The 24149-nt window shown below is 45.5% G+C and overlaps 1 protein-coding gene and 1 non-coding gene across 2 annotated transcripts; one reads left to right on the top strand and one right to left on the bottom strand.

Moving 5' to 3' along the window:
• Positions 1-726: 726 nt before the first annotated feature.
• Positions 727-2762, bottom strand: LOC105041077 (3-ketoacyl-CoA synthase 6). Its single transcript, XM_010917870.4, is given in 2 exon segments — positions 727-2156; positions 2159-2762. Coding segments are annotated over 2 exon segments (1488 nt in total). The 5' UTR covers positions 2601-2762; the 3' UTR covers positions 727-1110.
• Positions 2763-19815: 17053 nt separating this feature from the next.
• Positions 19816-19922, top strand: LOC140856743 (small nucleolar RNA R71). Its single transcript, XR_012140347.1, has one exon. It is a non-coding gene; the product is annotated as a small nucleolar RNA R71 (small nucleolar RNA).
• The last annotated feature ends 4227 nt before the right edge of the window (positions 19923-24149 follow it).

Below are 24149 nucleotides of genomic sequence, written 5' to 3'. Positions count from 1 at the left end.
ACCAGTCTGGTCGTGGACAGAGCCTAAATATAAAATACTATATGCAACCAATCAGCAAATGACAGTAGAAAGATTTGAAAATAATAGGAACATAAATTTTTTTTTTGAATTGATTATAAAAAAAAATTATGATCGAATTGTCACGTACATAGAGATATTCATCAAAATAAGAATAATTATATAATATTTATTTAAATTATTTAAATATTTATAAAATTTATTTATTTATTTTAAATATTTTGATACGTATGTAGTCACCTATTTTTTTATGGATATTTTCATAATATATTTGATCATAATTTTTTTAACGATCCATCTGAATATAAAAGTTTATAGAAAGTGATGTGATGCACGGCCGAGTCTAACACCCGAGCCACTCCCTGACCGCGGCGTTTGATTAGCATGGTTCAACTAACAACCAACCCCAGCAGGCCAACGCATTTAAACCTCTCGCAAGTACCGATCCATCGCGTAATTGTTGGTCCTCCTTGACCGTATTTTCCCCTCTGCTCCTCATCCATCCCGCATTTAAAATGTTGCCTCTGATGCCCGGTATGCTGGCGCGGACCGTCTGTTCTGAACATGTTGGGTAAAGAACAAGGATGGAAGTTTATCGGGTTGGCTTCTACAGGATCCTCTAATATTTAGATAATAAAAATTAAAAGATTTATTTGTAGTCAAAAACTTGTATCTTCATCCCAATAAATCATAAAATGCTAGTGAAAAAATTTGAGATAGACGGACTGAGTACCTTTCTTTCGAAGGAAATTCGATTTAGCATGGACGGTAGCAGACATCGGTCTTGGATGCAGGTTATTTTAGATCCATTTATTCCGATATAGGATGCACGTCATTCGCTAATCGCGTATTAAGTGCATTGTCACGTACAGGAGGACGGACACGTCCTCTCAAAACCCCATTCCAGTTTTAGACCAAGGTGGCTGTCTTGCCAGCATTAAGTACACCGTCGAAGCAAATCCAAGCACACATGGAGAGCAGATACCGATACAGAGAGCGAGCGAGAGAGAGAGAGAGAAAGAAGAAGTCTATGCATTGGCTGAGGGTTGGTGATCTATGGTAGATCGTCGTCGGGCTAATTAAGTTCCTCCATCAAAGCTTGACGACCTCCGGGATGTGGACCGGGTAGCGGTGGATGCAGTCGGCCCACGGCCCATCGACGGGGGTCTTGATGGTGCGGATGCACTTCCAGACAGCGCTGTTGCACTTGAAGCCGCTGCCGAAGCCGATCTGCCACACCCGATCGCCGCGCCGCATCCGGCCTTTGGACTCGATGTAGCTGAGCTCGTACCAGAGGGAGCTGCTGGAGGTGTTGCCGAAGCGGTGCAGCGTCATGCGCGACGCCTCGACGTGCTCCGGCGACAGCTGCAGGTTCTTCTGCAGCTCGTCGATCACCGCGCGGCCGCCGGCGTGGATGCAGAAGTGCTCGAAGGCCAGCTTGAAGTCGGGGATGTAGGGCTTCCATTTCATGTTGATGAGCTTCCGGCCGACGAGGGTGAAGAAGAAGAGCAGCTGCTCCGACACCGGCAGAACCAACGGGCCGATGGTGGTGATGTTGGACTTGAGCGCCTCGCCGGCGATCGCCATGAGGTCCTTGGACAGTGAGATCCCCGAGTAGCCCTCGGCGTCCTCCTCTTCGTAGATGCAGCGGTAGGCCCGGTCGTCGGCGCCCTTGTGGGTGCGCACCACGTGGACAAGCCGGTACTTTGCACGCCGGGCCTCTCGGGGGCGGTTCGACAGCAGGATGGCGGCGGCGCCCATGCGGAAGAGGCAGTTGGGCAGGAGCATCGCCCGCTGGTTGCCGGAGTAGAAGTTGGGCGTGATGATCTCCGTGGAGATGACAAGGGCGTTCGAGTTCGAGTGCACCTGAAGGAGATCGCGGGCGAGGTCAATGGAGAGCAGCCCCGCGCTGCATCCCATGCCGGAGAGGTTGAAGCTTCGGATGTTGCTGCGGAGTTTGTACTTGTTCACGATCATCGCCGAGAGGGACGGCGTGGGAGAGAAGAGGCTGCAGTTAACGACGAGGATATCGATATCCTTGGGCTTGACGCCGGTTTTCTTGATGAGGTCGTCGATGGCGGAGAAGATGACGAACTGGGCCTCGGCGCGGGAGGCCTCCATGGTGGGGTTGGGGGGATGTAGTGGTTGGCCGGGGGAAGGCAGGTCTCCTCGCCCAAGCCGGAGCGCTCGAGGATGCGGGTCTGGAACTGGACGCTCTTGGGGTCGGAGTAGATGAGCCGGGTGTGCTCCATGAAGGTAGCGAAGGGAACGCGGCACGTGTTCGGGGGCTTGAAGCAGGCGTAGTCCACCAGGTACACCGGCCGGGGCCGCGACATGAAGTAGACCGTGGAAACGAACACTATCAAGAACGCCATGCAGAGGATCTCGACGAGGTCGAGATGGAGGGACCGCCACAGCGTGATGATCTCGTCGGGGCCGAGACGGACTAGCTCGACGGCCAGTACAGCCATGAAAGGGACCAGGAGGAAGGTCAGGAAGTTGTTCACGAGGTATTGGTATCCCAGCTTGACGTACTTGAGCTTGACCGAGCTCGAGAACTCAGGCAGCGGCGCGGCCGGCATCGTGTGGAGGTCGATCTCAATTTCTTACTCGCTATTTTTCTTTTTCTCCTTGGATTTGGTTTTACCCTTGAATTGTATATAAGCTGTCTCCTTTCTGCTGCTTTCCGTGATGTGGAAATTGAAAGGAGAAGCTTGCCTTGGAGAGGAGTTATGGGTGTTGAGTTGGGGTGGCGGTGGGGGACTAGGGAGGAGAATTTAAAGGCTTGTGAGCGGGCAATGAATGAGGCAGATGGGTAGTTCAGACGGAGAAAATATTGCATGGACCAGGTCCAAATGGACCAGGGCAAATCGCGAAGCACATGGATGGTGGACAACGCGCAATCGGGAATGGGTGCAATACAACGGGTAATGTGGCGCATCATCAATCGTGGGGTTTGGTGCGGTCCATTGGATCTGGTTCAACTAATAATTAGACGTTTGGACGCGGGCTCCCACCAACAGCAACAGCAATCGGGGGCCAGCGCCAGTGTGGATCCTGTGTTTTGCACCGCAAGATCAGCCACACCATCTGTATTCGAGAAATTTTTAGATAGAGTTAACCTACCTCATACGCTATCGACAAAATCAATAAAAGAATACCATATCATTATTTTAAATTAAAAAAATTTACGATCGTTTCAACACATTGCTACTGGGACCACCTCTAGTACACATGATAAATTTAGTCCATCGAAGGATTCCTTCATCTATTTCAAAGATCGATGGCCATCATTAGAGTGACCTATAAAGACACAGGTCGCATGTTCGAGTGAAAGAAGAATTCGCTTTCCTTCATGCAAATCCATCATTGGATCTTGTAATGGCCATTTTGGGATCCATGCAAAAAGTAACTGAAGAAGTATGCATTGCTTTGAGATCTATGTGGGATGTAATGCAATCGGTCGGTACCGGTGAAAAAAATTAATTATTCTTTAGTGCCAAGACATCAAAGAGACTACGGAAGGCTTGGATGATCAGCAAGGCATCCATTTGCTTGGTTAGTTAACGTGGTTTAGAAGTTAATTAATTTGGTCAACTGATCAGATGCAGTGGATTGCCAAATTTAGCACAGCTGCCCCAACTACTACCTTCCCCTTACTCCTCCTTTAAATGTGCTACAGTACTGTAATACTTAGGAGTCCAAAGTCCAAACTACGGGATGGAATCTTTCGCCATTGACGCAACATTAAAGGAATTAGGTCGCAGGAAGCAAACATCAGTCAACTGATCTGATGGCAGGTTTATCTTATTTAATTCTAATCAACCAAATTATAGACTTTCATATCTAGCCAGATCTTGGTTCTCAAGTTTGAGAAGGTTGCCTTCGGCTTCTCTTACAAAAGCTTATCTTAAACTGTAGAAGTATCACAGTCAATCTTATTGTCCAACAAATAATGGCATTACATAATAATATTTAATTAAAGTTCCGAGTTCAGAGAAGATATAAACACCATGGATGGGTACTTAATTATTATGGTATAACAGTGATATATACCCTTTTTTTGTATTGCACTCAACATTTCTTGGATTTCCTCTTAGGTCGTGTCTCGGCAGGATCAAGGATTTAACCAGAGTAACAGGTAAATTTAACCTTATACCCATACAGTGTAACAATCTGCTGAGGCTACGTGCCCAGAGTGTACGAACCTTTCTTTCTCCACCGCATGCAAGGTATTGTCCGCTCTGAAACAGCGCTTACTCGCTACAGGGATCACTAGAATGCCGTCCCTCATGATTTTACCCCACAAAAGGCACCTCATATAGGCAAGAGAGAGTCCGCATTCTTAAACAGTAGATACTCTCGACTGTGATCGATATGGAACTTTCGAGGCTCGGCCTCCCGATGCCCGACCCACAACATAGCCCCCCCAGTCGAGAGGGTCTGCGCGTGGGTGCGGGGACGGGTTCCCTTCATGACGTGCCAAAGTTGAGGCTACGTACCCAGAGTGTACGAACCTTCCCCCCTCCACCGCACGCAAGGTATTGTCCGCTCTGAGACGGCTCGTGCCCGCTACAGGAATCACTAGAACGCCGCCCCTCACGGTTTTGCCCCACAAAAGGTGCCTCACGTGGGCAAGAGGGAGTCCGCACTCTTAAGCAGTAGACACTCTCAACTGTAGTCGATATGAGACTTTCGAGGCTCGGCCTCCCGATGCCCGACTCACAACACTGCCCCCCCAGTCGAGAGGGTCTGCGCGTGGGTGTGGGGATGGGTTCCCCTACCTGGCACGCTAATGTTGAGGCTATGTGTCCAGAGTGTACGAACCTTCCCCCCTTCACCGCATGCAAGGTATTGTCCGCTCTGAGACGACGCGTGCCCGCTACAGGGATCACTAGAACGCTGCTCCTCACGGTTTTGTTCCACAAAAGGCGTCTCATGTGGGCAAGAGGGAGTCCGCACTCTTAAGCAGTAGACACTCTCGACTGTGGTTGATATGGAACTTTCGAAGCTCGACCTCCCGATGCTCGACCCACAACACAGCCCCCCCAGTAGAGAGGGTCTGCGCGTGGGTGCGGGGACGGGTTCCCCTACCTGGCGCGCCAATGTTGAGGCTACGTGTCCAGAGTGTACGAACCTTCCCTCCTCCACCGCACGCAAGGTATTGTCCGCTCTGAGATGGCGCGTGCCCGCTACAGGGATCATTAGAATGCCGCCCCTCATGATTTTGCCCCATAAAAGATGCCTCACGTGGGCAAGAGGGAGTCCGCACTCTTAAGCAGTAGACACTCTCGACTGTGGTCGATATGGAACTTTCAAGGTTCGACCTCCCGATGCCCGACCCACAACACAGCCCCCCCAGTCGAGAGGGTCAATGTTGAGGCTACGTGCCCAGAGTGTACGAACCTTCCTCCTTCCACCGCATGCAAGGTATTGTCCACTCTGAAACGGCACGTACCTGCTACAGGGATCACTAGAATGCTGCCCCTCACTGTTTTGCCCCACAAAAGGTGCCTCACGTAGGCAAGAGGGAGTCCGCACTCTTAAGCAGTAGACACTCTCGACCGTGGTCGATATGGGACTTTCGAGGCTCGGCCTCCCGATGCTCGACCCACAACACAGCCCCCCCAATCGAGAGGGTCTGCGCGTGGGTGCGGGGACGGGTTCCCCTACCTGACATGCCAATGTTGAGGCTATGTGCCCAGAGTGTACGAACCTTCCCTCCGCCACCGCACGTAAGGTATTGTCCGCTTTGAGACGGTGCGTGCCCGCTACAGGGATCACTAGAACGTCACCCCTCACTGTTTTGCCCCACAAAAGATGCCTCACGTGGGCAAGAGGGAGTCCGCACTTTTAAGCAGTAGACACTCTCGACTGTGGTCGATATGGAACTTTTGAGGCTCGGCCTCCCGATGCCTGACCCACAACACAGATTGAGCCACGTCGATATTCAGCCCTGAAAGTGAAGAAGCCTCCACCTTCAGGGTCGACCGAGAATCATCGGTCGGGTTCTCCGACTGACTTCCTCGAGGAGAGGTTCTAGCCACAATGCTAGCCCCAAAAAGGAGAACAAAAAGAAAAATATCAAAGGAGAAAGGATGCAAGGAGACAAGAATGAAAAAACTTCGAGAAGAGCCTTCGAAGGAGGATGAAAATGACCATCTGAAACTGGGAGACAACTCGACAGAGCCTCAGCGCCAGAAACAGGGCAGCAAAAAATGAAGTTTTGGATGTAAGTGGCCGCATATATATAAGGCCCTTCGACGGTCGAGATGAAAGCGCGCCTGTTGGGTGTAAAACCCACCCAGCCGAAGTTCGTGTCAGGAGTGACCCCTCGGGGATTCTACAGGAAAACTTCGTCCGGACTCCTACGGGAGCCGGACTTCGTCTCCAACTTCAGCTGCAGGTAAACTTCGTCCGAACTCCTACGGGAGCCGGACTCCGTCTTCAACTTCAACTACAGGTAAACTTCGTCCGGACTCCTACGGGAGTCGGACTCCGTCTCCAACTTCAACTACAGGTAAATTTCATCCGGACTCCTACGGGAGCCAGACTCCGTCTCCAACTTCTACTGCAGGTAAACTTCATCCGAACTCCTACGGGAGCCGGACTCCGTCTTCAACTTCAACTACAGGTAAACTACGTCCGGACTCCTACGGGAGCCAGACTCCGTCTTCAACTTCAACTACAGGTGAACTTCGTCCGGACTCCTACGGGAGTCGGACTCCATCTCCAACTTCTACTGCAGGTAAACTTCATCCGAACTCCTATGGGAGCCGGACTCCGTCTCCAACTTCGGCTGCAGGCAAACTTCGTCCGGACTCCTACGGGAGTCGAACTCCGTCTCCAACTTCAACCACAGGTAAACTTTGTTCGAACTCCTACGGGAGCCGGACTCTGTCTCCAATTTTAACTGCAGGTAAACTTCGTTCGGACTCCACGGGAGCCAGACTCCATCTCCAACTCCAACTGCAGACAAACTTCATCCGGACTCCTACGGGAGCCGGACTTCATCCCCAACTCCGACTGCGGGAAGATCTCGTCCGAGCTCCTACGGAAGCCGGACTTCGCCTCCGACTCCAGTTACAGGTAGGATTTGTCCGGGCTCCCACAAGAGTCGGACTTCCGCCCTAAATTCCTGCTGAAGGTCTCGGTCGAGGTTCCTCGACAAATGATCCCCATCCGGGCTTCCATGGAAATCAGACTCCAACCGAACTTCAGCCGACAAGTCTGGACCCCCTGGCAGGCCGTAGTAACGGCCACGACTTTGTTCCACTCTCTGCGGTGGATCCTACGCGGCTCCATTACTCCCTGACAAGCCGTAGTAACGGCCACAATTCTGCTCCACTCCCTGCGGCGGATCCTGTGCGGTTCCACCATTCTCTGGCGAGTCACGACAACGGACGTCGCTCCACTCCCCGCAACTGATTCCACGTGGCGAGCCATGGTGACAGCCACGACTCCACCCCATTACTCTTCATGATAAATTCCTCCTGGCCCCGTACGGTCCACGATGAGGCGATCATAAACAGTCGCTATCAATCTGCTGCTCCCCCCGTCTATAAAAGGGGACCCTAGATATGTTATTCTCTAAGCTCTCATTTTTTACCTAGAAACTCTGTTAAAATTTCCGTTCGAGTGCTCCATTCTTGTTGAGGCAAAGAACTGACTTGAGCATCGGAGGGTCTTGCCGGAGCAACCCCACCTCCGGTTTAGACTTCTTTTGCAGGTCCCAGCGGCGACTACGACTCTCTCAACTCCAGCTTCTCTGACACAGGCGGATTTTTGCACCAACAGGATTGGCGCTAGAGGAAGGGCGGTGAACCTTCGCAGTACCCTTGTTCTTAAAGGAGCGCTCAACGGGACCGCCTCTGGTCATCTTCTCCGACATCCACTCCTCCTTCCCCCACTAGATCCTCGCCCGATGCCTTCTCGCGAAGCATCCACACGGCGACCCACGGCCTCCGCGGCCAGATCTCAGGCTCCGGTCTCGCCTCCGATTTCCCAAGCCCCACATCCTCCGATAATGGTCGTCGGCATGAAGCGGTCGGATAATCGACCTCCGACGGATTTCGCCAACACCATCTCAGGAGGATCCCGGCTGGAAGCAACCAACGTACTGACCGTACCCCTCAAGCGACAAAAGATTGAGGAGCCCATAACCTTTACTGAAGAAGATGCTCAGGGAGTCCAATTCCCTCATAACGACGTGGTTGTAGTTTCTTTGAATATAGCAAATTACGACGTCCGCCGTATTCTTGTCGACAATAGAAGTTCGGCCGATATTTTATTCTACGACGCCTTTTCAAGAATGTCCATCCTTGACGGCCATTTGAGGCCGATTACCTCCCCTCTAGTAGGGTTTACCGGCGACGCTGTCCCGGTGGAGGGAGTGATGACTTTGACTGTAGCTGCGGGTCGATATCCAAGACAATCCAGGTCTCTGGTGAATTTTCTGGTGGTGAAGGCGCCGTCAACCTACAACGCAATCCTCGGCCGACCTGGCCTCAATGCTCTCCGAGCTGTCGTGTCAACTTACCATTTGAAGTTGAAATTTCCTACCAACCAGGAGATCAGAGAGGTCAGAGGAGACCAAGCCCTGGCCAGACACTGCTACAACATAGCCTTGCAAAGAAGCGACCAATCCGACCCCTGTCCAGTTGATGGGCTGGATGCTCGTGACGACCTCACTGAAGAGAGGGGCGGCCCAATCGAAGATCTGGTACCGATCCCTTTGAATGACGGGAATGCGGAGCATGTGGCGATGATCGACTCCAACCTGGGGGAAGAGGTGCGGACGCGTCTCATCGATTTTCTACGAAAGAATATGGACGTCTTCGCTTGGGTTCCGACGGACGTGTCGGGGATGGACGCGGAAGTCATGGAGCACCGTCTAGCCGTCGATCCAAAGCATCGACCGACGAAAGAAAAAATCCGAGGTCATGCACCAGAGAGGCAGAAGGCAATAGCCAAGGAAGTGGACAAACTCCTGAAAGTCGGATTCATTAGAGAAGTCAATTATCCTGACTGGATTTCCAACATTGTCCTAGTCAAAAAGGCAAACGGCAAGTGGAGGATGTGCATAGACTTCAAAAAGCTGAATAAAGCATGCCCAAAGGATAACTATCCCCTGCCCAGAATTGATCAACTGGTGGATGCAACCTCGGGCCATGAGCTCCTCACCTTCATGAATGCATTCTCCGGCTATAATCAAATCAGGATGGCGCCGGAAGACGAAGAAAAGACTGCTTTAATTACTAACCGTGGTCTTTACTGTTACAGGGTCATGCCTTTCGGCCTCAAAAATGCAGGCGCAACCTACCAGCGGTTGGTGAACAAAATCTTCAAGGAGCAGATCGGCCGCAACATGGAGGTCTACGTGGACGACATGCTCGTAAAAAGTAAATCTTCCATGAACCACATCGCCGACCTCGAGGAGACCTTCGGCGCCCTCCGAAAATATAAAATGAAGCTGAACCCGACTAAATATGCTTTCGGAGTGACCTCAGAAAAGTTTCTGGGCTTCATGGTATCGGGGCGCAGAATTGAGGCTAATCCGAAGAAAATTCGCGCCATCCAGGAGATGGCCGCCCCAAAGTCGATAAAAAAGATTCAGCGCCTTACAGGGAGGGTAGCAGCCCTGAATCATTTCGTCGCAAGGTCAGCCGAACGGTGCTTACCCTTCTTCCAAACCCTCAAGCAACCGAAGAACTTCTGTTGGACCCCTGAGTGCCAACAGGTATTCGAAGAATTAAGGAGCTACCTCGGCTCACCTCCACTGTTGGCAAAGCCAGAGCCTGAAGAGGAACTGTTTTTATACCTGGCGGTCTCTCCCATGGCTCTCGCGGCAGTCCTTGTCAAAGAAGAAGCAAAAGTCCAACGGCCGATCTACTACGTCAGCCGCGCGTTGAGAGACGCCGAGACCAGGTATACTAAATTAGAAAAACTGACTTACGCCTTGTTGATTGCAGCCCGGAGGCTCCGACCCTACTTTCAAGGGCACACCGTAACGCTGCTCACCGACCAACCGATCAAGGTGATTCTACATCGGGCGGATGCCTTCGGGAGGATGGCAAAATGGGCGATCGAGCTCACAGAATTCGACATCAACTATCGACCCAGGCCAGCAGTGAAGGCCTACATATTGGCAGATTTTATAGTGAAGTGTACTATCCCAGAGGAGGCCGAACCTGAACAACACGAAATTGACGGCCTGAAGTCCCGACCGAACTCCCCCAAAGAAGAAGCAGATCCCTCTGGTTGCTTTTGGGCCCTCTACGTGGACGGGTCCTCCAACATGTCAGGCGCAGATGCGGGTCTGATCTTGATCTGTCCAGAGGGAGTTGTCGCAGAGTACGCTCTGCACTTCGAGTTCTCCACAACGAACAATGGAGCAGAATATGAAGCTCTGATCGCAGGACTAAGGATCGCCAAAGAGCTGGGGATAGATCGGCTCCAGGTCCACAGCGACTCTCAACTAGTAGTGGGACAAGTCAACGAAAACTACGAAGTATGGGAGGACAGCATGGCTAAATATCTTGAAAAGGTAAAGGAGCTCATCCCCGCCTTCAGCAGCTTCAACATCAGGCAGATTTCGAGGTTGAAAAATACCAGGGCCAACCTTCTCTCTAAGCTGGCAATGCTGGCTCCGGCCGAATTGCCCAAGGGTGTTCTCTTTGAAGTTCTAAAGTGCCCGAGTACGGAAGAATCGCGGTCCGTGATGGAAATTGACCACGAATCCAGCTGAATTGACCCACTGATAACCTATCTCAGAGATGGGGTTCTCCCCCTGGATGCAAAAGAGGCTCGGAAGCTCAGAAATCAAGCCTCCCGATACATCCTTTATGAGGGCAAGTTGTACAAGAGATCATACTCTTTGCCCCTTTTGAAATATCTCCATCTTTCGGAAGCTGACTACGCCTTGTGGGAGGTGCATGAAGAAATCTGCGGAAGCCATCTGGGGGCTAGATCTTTATCCCACAAGTTGCTCCGTCAAGGATATTACTGGCCGACGATGCATCATGACTCGATTGAATATGTCAGAAAGTGTGATCGATGCCAGAGATATGCCAACATCCAGAGACAACCCACCGCCGAGCTTACACCCTTGAGTGCCCCATGGCCTTTTGCGCAATGGGGGATGGACATCCTTGGACCCTTTCCCGTGGCGTCGGAGCAGAGGAAGTTCCTCCTAGTAGCGATTGACTACTTCACTAAATGGGTTGAAGCCGAACCATTGACAAAAATCACAGAAGCAAAAGTGCAAGATTTCGTCTAGAAGTCAATCGTATGCAGGTTCGGTCTGCCAAGGACCCTAATCACTGATAATGGACAGTAATTCGCGGGAGCAAGATTCGCTAAATTCTGTGAAGATCTAAACATCTCCCACAACTTCACATCAGTAGCCCATCCTCAGGCGAACAGCGAAGCTGAAGTGACCAACAAAACCTTGCTGTAGGGGATCAAGACGAGGCTTGAAAAGGCGAAGGAAACTTGGACAGATGAACTTTATCATGTGCTGTGGGCGTATCGAACTACCCAAAGACTGCCCACGGGGGAGACCCCCTTTGCTTTAGCCTTCGGAACGGAGGCCGTCATCCCAATTGAGCTTAAACTCCCGTCGGCACGGGTCGTGGCATTCAACGAACATCATAATTCGCAAGGTCTTAAAGCCAACCTTGACTTGCTGGAAGAAAAGCGGGAGGTAGCTCAAGTTCGGATGGCAGCCTACAGACAGAAAGTCGCCCGCTATTACAACTCTCGGATTAAGAATAAAGCCTTTAGAGTAGGAGATCTAGTACTTCGACGAGCCGCTGTCTCGCAACCTCAGGATCGAGGGAAGCTCACCCCAAACTGGGAAGGCCCGTATGAGGTCAAAGAAGTAGTCCGACCCAGAACTTATTACCTCAAGAAGCTCGGAGGAGCAGACCTCCCGTGACCATGAAGCTCGAAAAACTTACGAATGTATTACCGATAACTTTGTTTTAAATAAAAGTTGCATATCTACATGTCTCCCCTCTTGGCACTAGCTTATATCGACAGGGCAGTCAAAACAAACTGTGTCGGAAGCAGGAGGGGAACTTCATCTCGACAAAGTCGAAGGTCCGGTTCTCTTTAGACCGGATGGGGGGAAAGGCCCGGCAACGCCCATATGCGCCCCCACGACCCTGTTAGGGACAGGAGGAGAACCTCGTCCTAACTTGAGCAAAGTCGAAGGCCCGATTTTCTTTAAATCGGATGGGAGAAGAGGTCCTACAACGCCCATATACGCCCCCACAGCCCTATTAGGGACAGGAGGAGAACCTCACCCTAACTTGAGTAAAGTCGAAGGCCCGGTTCTCTTTAGATCGGATGGGGAGAGAGGCCCGACAACGTCCATATGCACCCCCACAGCCCTGTTAGGGACAGGAGGAGAACCTCGCCCTAACTTGAGCAAAGTCGAAGGCCCGATTCTCTTTAGACCGGATGGGGGGAGAGACCCTGCAACGCCCATATGCGCCCCCACAATCCTGTTAGGGACAGGAGGAGAACCTCGCCCTAACTTGAGCAAAGTCGAAAGCCCGGTTACGCCTAGACCGGATGGGGGAAGGGTCCAGCAACTCCCATATGTGCCCCTACAGCCACGTTAGAGAGAGGAGAAGAATCTCATCCTAACTAGAGCTGAAACCTGTTATGATGGAAATAGGGGAAGAACCTCGCCCCGACATCAATTAAGGTCTGGTCATTCAAGACCAGATGAGAAAAAGGGGGACCTTCCCAGCGGCCCCTTCGCAATAAGACTCCATCCCAACTCCTACGGGAGCCAGACTTCGCCCTCGACTTTGATCGCAAGAAGACTCCGTCCGGACTCCTATGGGAGCCAGACTTCATCCCCGACTTCGACCGCTGGTAAGCTCCGTCCGGACTCTTACGGGAGCCAGATTTCACCTCTGACTTCAATTACAGGTAGACTCCGTCCGGACTCCCACGGGAGCCGGACTTCGTCCCGACTCCACCTACGGGAGCCGGACTCCCGCAGCCCCACCAAGAGCGGAGAGAAAAATTTCACTCTCAAAAAAAAAAGGAGAGAGGAGTTAAAAAGGAAAGCGATGGACTACGTCAGCGACGAATGGAAAACAAACAGCGTCGAAGATGCAGAAAACCCCGTCTCAGCAAGGATTGGGGTTCTTATCAAGAACCCCAGCTTTCAAGGAAGCTTTCGACGCAAGCCCGAGATGAGGCGATTTCCTCAGGGTGACGGAAGCTCAGACCTCCGAGCTCGAGCCCTGATGGGGGGCACCAAATTCGAGTGACCCCAGACAAATCTGCAGCCACGGACGAAAAAGACGGATCGATACGATGGCAATCGGGTACCTCCAAATGATGCAAAGATCAAAAAGAAGCTCGACAAGCGACAATTCAACACATGAGTAAAAGAGGTAGCAGAAATTTTTTTTCTCATATTATTCATCAAATACACATTATAGAGCCCTTAAGGTTGGGAGAGAAGGATAACTGAAAGGCGAGCCGACGTGGCAACAACCGATAACTTACGGACGACGTCAAAAAAAAAAAAGAAGAAAAGAAGAGAAAAAGAGAGAAGGGAATACAACAATAACAATGGTAAAGGAAAGAAGTTCGGTGCTGTGGATCAGGCGGCTAATCAGATCACCAAATCAGTTAATTTTTGATCAATTTTGACCTGATTTGACTCGGGTTTGACCCAATTGAGTCTTCTTTCTTCATTCTTCAATTCCTGGGTCAATTTAACTCCGTTTTGCGTAAAATTTGCGCCGTTGGAATCTTCTTTCCTTTTTCTTTCTATTGATGACCTCTTCTTCTGCAAAATATAATAACAAGTATCAATTTTCTAATAAAGTTAGATAATTTAGATATTAATTGATATTTTTTATGTCAATTTGTGACATAAATCACACCCCCCAACTTAATCATTGCTAGTCCCTTAGCAATGTACCAAAATAAGATCATATTCCAAAAAGATCCTTTCTTTGTAAATTAATTTAAGATCGAAATTCAAAAAGTTTTCTAGTATTACTAAGTAATGAGCTTTGAATTAGAATCGGTAGTCAGTCTACTTAGGAGCTTTCTTAGAGTACACTTAAAGTTTTATAGCACTTGTGTGAGTGATAACTAACTTAGTATTTCAGTATTAACTTGTACAGGCCAATTGTATCATTTTTCATAACTTAGTTCGATTAATTTTCTATACACCCCAGATTAAACAAAGAACTAAGGTAGCTTTCACACTATTTTTTTTTTTTTTTGCTGAGCATCCTGACCTTCCCACCATCGTTTGATGCGAATCTCAACACTTGACTTAGGTGAAGAGACCCAGTTACTAGGCTTAGGGCAATCCATATTTACTCTGTGTTTTGCATTTTATTTCAAGCAGGTAGCTCTTTCCTTAAATTCAAATTTCTTCAATTGGGGTGTAGAAAAAATTATCTAATTTAAATAATATTCAATTCTTTAATTGGCCTTACAATTAATACCTACTTTACCTTGTTAGTGTGCATGTGCAATTGGAAGTGCTAATAGTCTTTAAATGACCTATGCCACCAAGAGTCTAACCAGCTAATCTTCTCCGTGACTCACTACATTTATTAGCAAATACTTTCTAACTTACTCTTATTTTTTTTCTAGATTAATTTATTTTAATTTATTTTAATATATTAAATACAAGAAATAACTCATAGTGGAAGGAAAAGGAAATGATAACACCTGATTTTGTTCAAGCTCTAATTTGCGCCGTTGGAATCCTTTTTCCTTGTTCTTTCTATTGATGACCTCTTCTTCTGCAAAATATAATAACAAGTATCAATTTTCTAATAAAGTTAGATAATTTAGATATTAATTGATACTTTTTATGTCAATTTGTGACATAAATCACACCCCCCAACTTAACCGACATTGTCCCCAATGAAGTTTATCTAATTTATTTGTCTGAAAATAAAAAAAATATTAGAAATTAAATAAGCTAGGTTGCCTCCCAGAAGTGCTAAGTTTTATGTCTTCAGCCAGATCAAATCTCGAAGCAATTTAATCAGAATAAGTTAGTTCATAAAGAACCATGGCATCTTCAACAGTCTCGACAGGTAATTTCAAGAATGATTTTAATCGTTGACCATTAACTTTAAAGATAACACCATTACTTGGGTTTTCTATCTCAACAGCTCCGTGTGAAAAGACTTCCTTTACTAAAAATGATCTTATCCATCTAGACCTAAGCTTTCCTGGAAACAGATGTAATCTCGAGTTATATAAGAGCACCTTTTGTCCGATATTGAAAGTTTTTCTCATAATTGATTGATCATGAAATGCTTTGGTTCGTTTCTTGTATATCCTTGCATTTTCATAGGCTTCATTTCTAAGTTCTTCTAATTCATTCAACTGAAACTTCCTATGGTTTCCAGCGTCGTTCAAATTTGTATTTAGTTGTTTGATGGCCCACATGACTTTGTGTTCTATCTCAATAGGCAAGTGACATGGTTTACCAAATACAATCCTATAAGGAGACATTCCTAGATTGATCTTGAAAGCGGTTCGGTATGCCCAAAGTGCATCAATTAATTTCAAAGACCAATCCTTTCTATTAGCACTAACAGTTTTTTCCAGGATCTGTTTGATTTGTCGGTTTGACACTTCAACTTACCCACTAGTTTGAGGATGATATGGTGTGGCCAATTTGTGGGTGACATTATACTTTTTCATCAATGTTGCAAAAGATCGGTTACAAAAATGGGTTCCCCGATCACTAATGATTGCCCTAGGAATACCGAAATGGGAGAGAATATTTTCTTTAAGAAACTTAATGACCATTTTGCTATCGGGTGTTCTACTTGCAATTGCTTCTACCCATTTTGAAACATAATCAACTGCTACTAGAATATATTCATTTCCAAAGAAATTTGGAAATGATCCCATGAAATCGATCCCCCAAACATCAAAAACTTCAACTACCAAGATTGGGTTGAGTGGCATCATGTGTCGCTTGGTGATTCGATCCATTTTCTGACATTGAGCACAACTTTTACAATATTCATGAGCATCCTTAAACAAATTGGGCCAATAAAAATCATATTGGAGAACCTTAGCAGCAGTTTTCTTAGACGCGAAGTGACCCCCACATGCTTGATCATGACAAAAAGATAAAATATTCATGACTTCATTATCTGGGATATACCTTCTAATAATTTGATCAGGACATTGTTTAAAAAGATAAGGATCATCCCAAATGAAATACTTCACTTGGGCAAAGATTTATATTTATCCTGCTTAGTCCAATGAGAAGGTATCTTACCTATGGCTAAATAATTTACAATATCAGCAAACCAAGGTTCAGTAGACACAGACATGAGTTGCTCATCTGGGAAAGATTCATTAATGGGTGGTTCACTAGATGGTGCGACTGGAATTCGGGACAAATGATCTGCTACAACGTTCTCAGTGCCATTCTTGTCCCTAATTTCTAGGTCAAATTCTTGAAGGAGCAAAATCCATCTGATTAAGCGTACCTTGACATCCTTCTTTGCTAGGAGATGTCTAATGGCTAAGTGATCGGTGTAAACAATGGTGTAGGTCCCAACCAAATAAGATCTAAATTTCTCTAAAATAAAGACAACGGCAAGAAACTCCTTCTCAGTTGTGGTGTAGCTAAGCTGCGCATCATTTAAGGTTTTACTTGCATAATATATCACTTTAGGCAGCTTATTTATCCGTTGACCTAAGATTGCGCCCACAACATGATCGGACGTATCACACATTAATTCAAATGGTTCAGACCAGACAGGAGGATGAATGATTGGAGCTGATACAAGTGCTTTTTTTAGAAATTCAAAAGATTCTAAGCACTCATGAGTAAATTCAAATTTGGTATCCTTTGCCAAAAGATTAGTCAGTGGACGTGCTACTTTGCTAAAGTTGGCAATAAACCTTCTATAGAATCCAGCATGACTTAAAAATGAACGTATTTCTTTCACAGATTTAGGTAGTGGAAGACTTGCAATTAGATATATTTTGGCCTTGTCTACTTCAATCTCCTTTTTAGAAATGACATGGCCAAGAACTATTCCCTGTTTGACCATAAACTGATATTTTTCCCAGTTGAGAACTAAGTGCTTCTCCTTACATCGTTCTAGAACTAATTGCAGGTGATTCAGACACTCGGAGAAGGTTAGGCCAAAAACAGAAAAGTCATCCATAAAAATTTCTAGAAATCGTTCTATCATATCTGAAAATATGCTGATCATGCATCTCTGGAAGGTTGCCGGTGCATTACATAGTCCAAAGGGCATTCGTCTATAGGCAAAAGTACCAAATGGATAGGTGAATGTAGTCTTTTCTTGATCTTCAGCGGCTATGGAGATCTGGTTGTAACCGGAGTATCCATCAAAAAAATAGTAAAACTCTTATCTGGCTAGTCTTTCCAACATTTGATCAATAAATGGCAAAGAAAAGTGATCTTTCCTTGTCACAGCATTCAACTTTCTATAGTCTATACAGACCCTCCATCTCGTTTGGGTCCTAGTTGGGATAAGTTCGTTTGTATCATTTTGGACCACTGTTACCCCAGATTTCTTGGATACTACTTGAACTGGGCTTACCCAAGAGCTATCAGAAATAGGATAAATTATTTCACTATCTAGGAGTTTCAGAATCTCCTTTTTAACTACATCCTTCATAGCTGGATTAAGCCTTCTTTGGGCTTCTCTTGTTGGTTTAGCCTCTTCCTCTAAGTATATTCTATGTTGAACTATAGAAGGGCTTATTCCTTTGATATCTGCTATGGTCCAACCTATTGCTTCTTGATTTGCTTTTAGAACTGACACTAACTTCTCCTCTTGCTTGGGATCTAGGTCTGATGCAATAATTACAGGTAAAGTTTCTTTGGGTCCTCGATATGCATACTTGAGATGTTCTGGGAGGGGTTTCAGTTCTAAAATGGGTGCTTCCTCTATCGATGGTTTAGGTGATGATTTCACCATCTCAATGATTGGTTCAGTAGGAAGTGTCGATTCCTGATTAATCTGATTTTCTTTAAGTATTTCATTGACATCCTCAGACTCATGGATTAACCAGGGGTTAGACTCTAGGTCGACTTCATCATCACTAATGTCAATGGATTCATAAATACCATCTTGGACTACATTGACATCAGCATGAGAAGAGGATTCCTGTTCTAAGTTAAAAACATTAAGCTCAATGGTCATATTTCCAAAGGATAACTTCATTAGACAATTTCGACAATTGATTTCAGCATTGGCCGTAGCTAAGAATGGTCTTCCTAAAATGACAGGTATATGTCCTTTAGGATTCGCAACTGGCTCAGTCTCTAAAACAATAAAATCTACAGAAAAAATAAAATTTTCAACTTTTATCAGAACATCCTCGACCATTCCCTTAGGGATCCTGAGAGATCTATCGGCTAACTGTAATGTGATCCCAGTAGGTTGAAATTTTTCTAATCCTAATTGCTCATACACCGAATATGGAAGGATATTCACACTAGCTCCTAGATCTAGCAAGGCCTTTTTTATATTGATTTCTCCAATAACACAAAAAATTGTTGGAGCTCCAGGGTCCTTATATTTAATTGGCACATGGCTAGATAGGTATGAACTGACACTTGCAGCCAAAAATACTTTCTTTGGTACATTAGTGGTCCTTTTCCTAGTGCAAAGATCTTTTAAAAATTTGGCATAAGTTGGAACCTGATGGATTATATCTAAAAGAGGAATATTAACTTGGACTTGTTTAAATACTTCTAAAATTTTGTCTAAATGTTCAGATTTATTGAATTTCAGTCTGTTTGGAAAAGGAGCTCTAGGACTTTTAAGTACTGGACTAGGTGAATTTTCAGTTTCTGATGCTTGAGGTTGAAAGGTAGTAGTTTTAGAAGGTGACTCGGCAGATGAGTCTTCTATATCATCAAGTGCAACTACCTTATTGTCTATTTGTTTTCCCGATCTTAAGGTATGAATGGCATTTACACCATTAACTTGGTTTCTTTGTTGGGGTCGTGGACCATTTTGGTTCCTAGGATTTGGCTCAGGTTGGCTAGGTAACCTACCATGTTCTTGTTCCCTAATGGTCGAAGTCAGCTGACTTACTTGCATTTTCAGACGGGCTATAGCTTGGGTGTTATTATTTATGAATTGACCTGTGGTTTGCATAAAGCTAGTATGTGTCTTCATCATGGCTTCTAGGCTTTTCTCTAAAGAGGTAATTTTCTTGTCATTATCATGGAAGCCTGACGGGTTGTTCATCACTGGGTTGGACCTTAGATTTTGCTGATTGAAATTTGGATTGCCTACATTAGGATTCTGGGACCATGAAAAATTCGGGTGATTCCTCCAACCTGGGTTATATGTGGGTGCATAAGGATTGTTCAATGGTCCTTGATAGGTGGCATTCACCTGTGCACACTCATTCGAGTAGGAACATTCTTCTAAGACATGGTCTGGTGCATCGCACCCTTTATACATGGGTGCAGATATTTGATTTACATTGGCTGGTCTCTGTAATTCTAAGGCTTCCAATCTACGTGTTAAGGTTGGAATCTTGGCCTCTGATGCTAGGGTTGGTTGAATTTGATGCATTCCTTCTCTTGAAGGTGTAGCTTTATCAGGTTCCCTAGTTGTTTCCCACTGTAAATTTTTCTCGGCTAGGTCTTCTAAGAATTGCCAAGCTTCAGTAGTTTCTTTGTCCATAAATTGGCCTTGGCACATGGACTCTAGCATGGTTCTTGAGTTTGAATCGAACCCCTCATAGATGATCTGGCATAGTCTCCAAGTTTCTATTCCATGGTGTGGGCATTGGGTCAAAAGATTCTTGAAACGATCAAAGTACTTCCAAAATGATTCACCAGCTAGTTGGTAAAATTGATTTATTTCATTTTTAATCCTAGCTGTTTTATGATGGAGGAAATATTTTTTCAAAAATGTTCTCACAAAGCCCTCCCAGGTAGTGACAAAATGGTTTGGCAGACTATAAAGCCACTTCTTAGCATTATCCTTAAGGGCAAAGTTGATTAATCTAAGTTTGACCTCATCCTCTGTTAATTGCAGTTTCATGGTTGCACATACCTCCTCAAATTCTCTAATAAATATATAAGCATCCTCTAATCCAGTGAATTTTGGAAGCATATTTATGATTTGAGGTTTGATTTCAAAATTGATAGCTGTGGGTTGTGGCAACCTGATACAAGATGGTTGGATGGAGCCAACTGGATAACACAAATCCTTAAGGGTCATGGGTTGGATTGGTTCAGCCATTGGAACAACAGAAATTGACTCAATTCTAACTAGACGACCCGACACTCTTCTCCACACACGAGGTGTACGGTTATCGATGTTTATACAATTTTTTTTTTATAAAAATTTTTATGTATAAGAAAAAGAAAGAAAAGAGAAAAAGTTCTAAAGAAAAAATCCTAAGGAGTCCTAAATCTAAAAAAAAGTAATCAAATTAATTTAAATTTTTTTTTTTTCAAACAAGTGAAACAATAAATTAAACTCAATCTATCCTAGGGTTAACCTAAATCTAGACAGCTCCTAACTATTTCAAGATGACCCTTCAAGCCTTCCAAGTGGAGATTGATCAACTAGTTAGCCAGGTAAGTATAAGAGGTGGGAGGTTCACTCATCGTTGCCTTTCTAGACACCAAACGAGTTGGCCAGGTCAGCAACTGAACCAATTTAACAAACCATCCTCAGGGACCTGCCTAGACACCAACTAATCAAACAACTCAAACTTGGTAGAACTCTTAGGGTTCCTTATCCTATTGAGCTCGAATTCCTTAAGGTTGACGTCTAATTGATTTTAAGATTAAAGATCTAGGTAATGCAATATGATGGAGATGATTTTTGGGCTAAGGAAAGGTAATGAAATCCCCACCTTATCTTGTTAATGGGTTGATGCCCTTAGATTAATTATGAAAATGCAAATGCAAATAAACAAGATGACCAAGAATGTAAAAGATTTTAATTTAGAATTTTTTTTTTATTTTGATATTTTACTTCACGATTATGAAATATCTTTTGTTTTGTTTTATTTTTTTATTTTTATTTTTATTTTTTGTGATTAAGTAAATTTAAATGATTAGGTCTAAAAAAAAAGTAATTAACTAAAAATAATAAAAGAGAAATTAGAAGCGTACCTGAGTTTTCCAGCAATCACCAACTAAATCTAGAAACCTAAAGGAAAAAGAAAAAGAGTTATAAAGCACGAAGAACAAATATTTGAAAACAATTTAAAATGCCAAATCCCCGGCAACGGCGCCAAAAACTTGATGTGCAAATCTTAAAATTTGTAAATAAAATCGCAAGTGCACAGTGTGCAGAGTAGCACGACCAGTGAGATCAATCCCACAGAGACTTGGTTTAAAAATGATTTTCAAATCTATGCTCAAGCGAGCTTTAACGAAAATCGAAAGTTGTTTGCTAAAGACAATAAGACTAAGGATCTAGGATTTTTGAATCCACTAGATCTAGATTAGAGAATTCTACCTAGAATTTTTCTTATTGATCCTAACGACTACTCCTCTTGTCTCTCCCAAGCATAGATTATGAAGGGACTAAGGCCCAACGATAATCCATCAAGATTCTTTACAGGGGAGTAGTAACTAGGATCCCTTAGGGTTTTCTCCTCCTATGCACTGAATCAAGCAAGAACTATGAAGGGACTCTGACCCAACTGTAGTTTATCAAAAATTCTTGGCAAAAGAGGAAGAAAAAAAAATCCTAAGAAAAAGAAAGAACCCTATGTAAAACCCCTACTCATGATCTAGCTTCATCGCAAACCCTAGAAGGGATGCTTAGCTAGACATGATCTAAATCTACTTGCAAAATTTAAATATAAAAAAATAAACTACCCTAATTTTATAAATTAAACTATCCTAATTGCATAAATTTAAACTGCATAATTTAAACTAACCTAATTGCATAAAATTAAATTGCATAAATTAAACTATCCTAATTGCAAGAAAAATAAATTGCATAATGTAAAGAGATAAAATTACATAAAAATAAGATTTTATATAAAAAAAATTTATTACAAAAATTTCAAAGCTCGAGGCTTGAGAAGAAAGCTAAAAACCCCACTATCTAGGGTTACAAGCTTGATCGGAAGGCCCCCCCTTAAAACAAGGGCCTTTGGGGGTCTTTTATAGGCATTTGGGGGTTATAAGATTTTCAAAACTTTAGATGTGGGACTAAGAGGTTTTAGAAGACTGTTAGGGGGGTTTAGGGGCTCAAATCTCGCTCAAAAAGTACTTAAATCCATCAAGAAACCTTAAAAATTGTTTCAGCCATCCGATCTTCATCTAAAAGATCCAATTCATCTAATAAATCAAGCCGGAAGCGATTCTGGGCCGTCGGATCACGATCTGGGTGAAGTGCTGCCGTTGGATCGTGCTGCAGAGATGGGATCAGGTCAGATGCATCGTGGACCGTCCGATCAAGGTGCTGGAAGATTTCGTCTGTTGGATCGCGCTGCAGAAGGATCCCGTGTTGTCCTAGTGTTTATTGATTCTTGCAATTGCCTTGATTACGGTTGGATCTTGACCGACTGCGATGGTGGCCGTCTGATGGTGCAAAAATATGGAGCGTTGGATCTTGATCAGAGAAGATCGGACCATCGAGTGATGTGAAGTTACCAGGTTGCCCTTTGGACCTTCTTCTCTCTCCTTATGAGCCCTGGATCGCGCGCGTGGATCGGGCTCGCGATGCATTGCGGTGAGCTGAGACTCACTGATTGGCAAGTTTATGGTGCGCCGATAGGTCCATGGTCCAGGCGCCTATTGCTGTGGACCAGGCGGCTAACCAGATCACCAAATCAGTTGATTTTTGATCAATTTTGACCTGATTTGACTCGGGTTTGACCCAATTGAGTCTTCTTTCTTCATTCTTCAATTTCTGGGTCAATTTAACTCCATTTTGCGTAAAATTTGCGCCGTTGGAATCCTCTTTCCTTGTTCTTTCTATTGATGACCTCTTCTTCTGCAAAATATAATAACAAGTATCAATTTCTTAATAAAGTTAGATAATTTAGATATTAATTGATACTTTTTATGTCAATTTGTGACATAAATCATTCGGCAGACAATAATTCGACGCAAAATACGGACGAAGTAATAAAATCTTCTTCTCATTTTTTGATTAATAAGATGTACGTTAGAAGACCCGGAGGGTCAGAAAAAGAAAACATTATTACAAGACTCGAAAGGGACACACCGGAGGCCACTTCAAGCTGTAGACTTCTCTTCCCGGTTCTGTCCTCCCCAGCAGTATTTTTCAGTACGTGTGATAAGCCTCTCGGCTCTCGCTCCCCGTCTCGTTCCGCTCCATCTCCGAAATCCCAACCCTAGGGGGAAAAGGATGGGATAGAATTCAGGGGGTAGCAAAGGCAACGGCGGCGACGACGACGACCTATTTCAAGAAGAACCGGAGTTACCCCGGAGGTAGCGATGGCGCCAAAAATATGCGCCACCACCGTGTGCTCCACGACAACCTCCGTCCTAGGTGTTCCGACAAGGTCGGCATGCGCTACTTCCACCGTCCCCGCAACAAGTTCTACTGCCCCACCGTCGGTGCCGACCGCTTCTGGTCCCTTGACCCCGACGACATCAAGAATCCCACCACAGCTTGTGACGATAACTCTGCCCCCTTGACCAGTGTCGCTCCGTTCAGCTACTCCAAAATTCTCAGGCAGAACATCCTCATCGGTTGTCCCCGTTATTAAACCCCTGTTGTTGAAGAAATTCTTCCTCGAGCCCCCTTTAAGGTGACGGAAACCCCCAGCGACAGTTTGACAACCGGAGAACTTGCAGATCGCTGTTCTCCTCCTCGCACTCTTCCTGGTCCGTGGCATCCTCTTGAGGTTGGCCTCCGGGGCGGAGGCCCCGACGGAAGATGGCAATGACCGACGCGAAGGATGCTCGGAGTCGGAAAGGGCACCGATGGAGTGGCTGAGTGGCTAAGCTCTCGGGCAGAAGAAAGGCGTCGACCCTCAGGCGATGTGAAGCCCCTGAAGGAAAGACGAGGGCTTAAATAAGCAGCGGGGCCTGACGCAGTTATGGTGGCAGGTATCCCTAGGCCAACCAATACCCACCACGTGTCCCACTCACCGCGGCA

Source organism: Elaeis guineensis, chromosome 3, assembly GCF_000442705.2.
Source record: "Elaeis guineensis isolate ETL-2024a chromosome 3, EG11, whole genome shotgun sequence".
Classification (NCBI taxonomy): Eukaryota; Viridiplantae; Streptophyta; class Magnoliopsida; order Arecales; family Arecaceae; genus Elaeis; species Elaeis guineensis.
This window is presented reverse-complemented; position numbering and strand designations above follow the sequence as displayed.